General features: G+C 42.1%; 1 protein-coding gene across 1 annotated transcript in view; it reads right to left on the reverse strand.

Annotated features, from left to right (window-relative positions):
* The window catches only part of LOC138614930 (zinc finger protein basonuclin-2-like), a 4,663-nt gene extending 4,372 nt beyond the window's left edge, over window positions 1-291 (reverse strand). The window contains exons 1-2 of the mRNA XM_069688538.1: window positions 227-291; window positions 1-95 (exon numbers count right to left, since the gene is read on the reverse strand). The exon at window positions 1-95 is cut by the window's left edge and continues 8 nt beyond it. Coding sequence (XP_069544639.1) covers window positions 1-95; window positions 227-253 — 122 coding nt within the window. The 5' untranslated portion in view covers window positions 254-291. The remainder of the gene's footprint in view (window positions 96-226) is intronic.
* Window positions 292-4,733: the final 4,442 nt, after the last annotated feature.

Consider the following 4,733-nt stretch of genomic DNA (forward strand, 5'->3'; position numbering starts at 1 on the left):
ACCCAGCCGTGTCCGCAGAGATCACATGACCTGGACCGGACACTTCCTGGTTTGAAACGGTCACAGCTGCAGCCGGACACCGTACACCTGACACACTGGGAAACAAAGGTAAATTCTTCCTGTCAGACATTTAATACTTCCCATCGTACTCTTTTTGAATTCTATATTTTTGTATTATTTGTATGTTTTATTGAGGACAGATATGCACAATATAAATGCTCTTCACCTCCTCGGGGTCTGGAGTCATCCTCATGGTCCTGCAGCCAGAACACAAACAGCAGATCAGCCTCCTGATTGGTCCAATAAACCGAGCCTCCGTCTGATTGGTCAGTCTGATTACATCTTAAACTTTATATTAATCTTCATTTGGCTCACTAAGGTTATAATGCAACAAACAATCTGAACATTACTGATTCATTATTAATTGGTTATTAATGCTTTCATTCATCACTGAGAGCGTTTTCAGGATTCAAAGTAGTTCATTAAAATTATGACCATAATTATTGTTATTTCTGTTTATTGGCTTGAACTGTTGTCTGTTTATTATTTTCTATATTATAATGTTTATTTTAGAGTTTTACTTTGTTTAGAATTGAATGATTGAAAATTATTTAATATATTTCTATTAATAAATTGATTATTATTCATAAAATCTGACTTAATGCAATTTATATATCCTTATATTACTTAGTGTAATCTATATTTGTAGATTGATTTGTGTGTTTTTGTCTATAATGTATTATATTTTCTGCAACAAATAATAGATTTATATTCTTATAATTTACTTGTGTTTATTTTTAATAGACTTTTTAATTAAACTTTTCACAATTATGATTATTTAAATGAATTTTTTTTAATAAATGAATTATTGGTTGCTGCAGACTGTTCAGTAATAAATATCATAAAGCCACAGATATTATTAGTAATATATTAATTTCACTAAAATATAAAAAATCTTTTTTGGATGTGAAGAACAAGTCAAACAAAAACAGATCATTCAGACTGATAATTTAAATTAAAAATGCTCCAAACTCAAACTTTGTGTCGTTAAAATCAAAAACATGAAATAAAACATACTGACTGGTTAATGTTCCGTTAAATTCAGCGCTGATGGGAAGGAGAAAATATTCTTCTTTTTCTTCTCAGTTGATTCTTTTTTCTTCACATTGTTTTCTTTCTTTGACTTCTCGTCGTCTTCGTCTCCTGTTTTTTTTTCTTCACGTCTCGTCTCTCCTCTTCGTCCTCGTCTTCCTCTCGGTTGTTTCCAACTCAGGATCCTGAAACTCCACTTTTCTTCCTCCCTCTCCGTCTCATCAACTCGGCACGTCTTCAGTGTTTTCTTTTCAACGCTCTCCGTCCTTTGACTCCTCCCCCCCATCTCTGCTGAAGCGATCGGATTTGACGAAGATTCATATGTGGTTGGGCTCTTTTTTTTTTCTCTCTTTATTCTTCTGTCTTCCACTCTGATAAATGATGATGATGATGATGATGATGATGATGATGATGATGATGATGATGATGATGATGATGATGAGTACCTTTCAGTACAAAAGTTGCAAAGTGCTTCACATTAAAACAACATCGGGGGAAAGTTTCAGATCGAAGGCCTTGAAGTGAAAACTGAAGCAGACTGGTGTGAGGTCAAAGGTCAAGGTGATAACGGAAAGGTGAAGGAAAAGGAGATATTAGAGATTATTGTGCTAAATTTTAAGTAAAGGAAGCAAAAGGGAAGTTGACATGATAAAATTAATATTACACAGAAATCATTTTATGCCATCAAGACAATCAAGAGAAAATTGAAAAAAGAAACGTTCCTCCATTTTATGTTTTACATGAGAAAACTCAAACATCAAACGCAGTCGCTTCAGAAAGTTTCAAACCGCTTTACGTTTAAATTGACCATTTTTGCCCATTAATTATTATTCAATAACTCATAACACCGAACTATCTGCAGTACGCACAATTGTACCATCGTTATGTCTATATGTGTATATATATATATAAATATATATGTGTGTGTGTGTGTGTGTTTTTTATGTGTATATATGTTTGTTTCTGTGTGTACATTGAGACCGAGTTACAACCGGAGTCAAATTCCTTAAATGTGTAAACGTACCTGGCCGATAAAGTTGATTCTGATAACGACAAATATAATTTTTAGAGATTTTTTTCTTGCAAATTTACTTAAAACCCTCAAAAAATGAAATATTTCGTTCACTCTTTCGGTTTTAGGATGTTTGATTCAGCACTTTGTCGAAGCTCCTTGGTTTTCTAAAACCGACCTCTAGTGGTCAAATGAAACAGCACCGGTCATTTGTTTGTATTTAGCGCCCTCTAGTGGCTGCAACGATCAGGACGCCGCAAACGGAGATGTCGTCACAGATCAGAAGGTGCGTTTGAATGCGGCCGACGCCTTTCTGGGAAAACAAAGGGAACAACTGTACAAGTAGAAATAGTTAATACCTGTCCTTGGTGTGTCCATCAGCCTGTGTGTCCCCTGGGAAACGGCGTCCTCCTGGGAAGACGGTTGGTCCCCCCCGAGGGTCAGATTGAATCAGGGTGACAGTAGGGCTCCTGAAAGAAAAACCCTCACAAGGTTAAACAGATTAAATCATCCTGGACGTTCTTCTCCGCGGTGAAGAAACTGTTTTGGGTGTTTCGAGGACGGCGGTCGGACGAGACTCAACAAAACGTATTTCCGCTACAAAAATCTATTATTCTTTTTTTTGGAGACTTTTTAATGCCTTTAAATAAAAATAAATAAAAATATCAGTTTAAACGAATCACAACCAGAGGACACAGGAAGGGACTGTGGATCGTCCCGCCATCAAGGACAGAGACAGAAAGAGACAATTACAGATATGTCTTCATTTTCTGTCTCTTTGTTGTTGTTTTCTGTCTTTTTGTTGTTGTTTTGTGTGTCTTTGTTGTTGTTTTGTGTGTCTTTGTTGTTGTTTTCTGTCTCTTTGTTGTTGTTTTCTGTGTCTTTGGTGCTAAAATATTGTTTTAAAGGGAGTCAGAGGTTTAACGTGTTTGTGTCGATGTGATCTGCCGAGCCTCTGATCTGTGTTCAATGAATTCACTCCTTCACAATAAGAGCGTTTCCTGCTGCAGAAACACACTCCTGTCAGAAGGAAAGAGACTCCACAGATTTTCCTCCCGGGAGCTGAAATGACCTGAAAACTTTTGGATATTGTTGCTGAGGTGTAAACACACACACACGGTGAAGGTAGGGCTGTTGGACAGGCTGCCGGTCCGCTGGGATCCGGTGGACCTCTTTCTGGTTTTGATGTCGTACTAATTAGAATATCAGACGATAACGTGATCACCGCCGCTCGCTGACACATTTACTCAGCAGAACCTCTCAGAGGGGTCGTGTTTGAAACGCGGCAGCGGTACCACCTCCTCGCCGTCCTGACTGCGTGTTCGCGTGTCCTGGTCCCGTGTTCTTGGCTCGGTCTCCTGGAAACTCTCTGAACCAGGTCGACACCAGACGAACAACAAACAGAAGCAGGAGATGTTTGAAGCCTCCAACTGCGACACAGAGCGTCTGAACGGGCTGAAAACAGCCTGAATAAACCGCCGAGCGGCTTTCTCTCTTGAACAGGTGCATCAATTACACACACCTTTTAAATCTTTTCTGTTACGATACCTGGGCTGTTATCACCATCAGGACGTAGGAAACGCCAGAAAACGCCATCGGGACGTAGGAAACGCCAGGAAACGCCAGGAAATGCCAGGAAACGCCATCGGGACGTAGGAAATGCCAGGAAACGCCATTGGGACGTAGGAAACGCCAGGAAACGCCATCGGGATGTAGAAAACGCCAGGAAACGCCAGGAAATGCCAGGAAACGCCATCGGGATGTAGGAAACGCCATCGGGACGTAGGAAACGCCAGGAAACACCAGGAAACGCCATCGGGATGTAGGAAACGCCATCGGGACGTAGGAAACGCCATTGGGACATAGGAAACGCCAGGAAATGCCAGGAAACGCCATCAGGATGTGGGAAACGCCAGGAAATGCCAGGAAACGCCATCAGGATGTGGGAAACGCCAGGAAATGCCAGGAAACACCATCGGGACGTAGGAAACGCCAGGAAACGCCATCGGGACGTAGGAAACGCCAGGAAATGCCAGGAAACACCATCGGGACGTAGGAAATGCCAGGAAACGCCATTGGGATGTAGGAAACGCCATCGGGACATAGGAAACGCCATCGGGACGTAGGAAACACCATTGGGACATAGGAAATGCCAGGAAATGCCAGGAAACGCCAGGAAACGCCATCAGGATGTGGGAAACGCCATCGGGACGTAGGAAACGCCAGGAAATGCCAGGAAACGCCATCGGGACGTAGGAAACGCCAGGAAACGCCATCGGGATGTAGGAAACGCCATCGGGACGTAGGAAACGCCATTGGGACGTAGGAAACGCCAGGAAATGCCAGGAAACGCCAGGAAATGCCAGGAAATGCCAGGAAACGCCATCGGGATGTAGGAAACGCCATCGGGACGTAGGAAATGCCAGGAAACACCAGGAAATGCCATCGGGATGTAGGAAATGCCATCGGGACATAGGAAACGCCAGGAAACGCCATCGGGACGTAGGAAACACCATCGGGACGTAGGAAACGCCATTGGGACATAGGAAACGCCAGGAAATGCCAGGAAACGCCAGGAAATGCCATCGGGACGTAGGAAACGCCATCGGGACGTAGGAAACGCCAGGAA

This window comes from Brachyistius frenatus, unplaced genomic scaffold (assembly GCF_029030835.1).
Source record: "Brachyistius frenatus isolate BFR_SWC_R1_liver_20210118 unplaced genomic scaffold, ASM2903083v1 Contig_622, whole genome shotgun sequence".
NCBI classification, from domain to species: domain Eukaryota; kingdom Metazoa; phylum Chordata; class Actinopteri; family Embiotocidae; genus Brachyistius; species Brachyistius frenatus.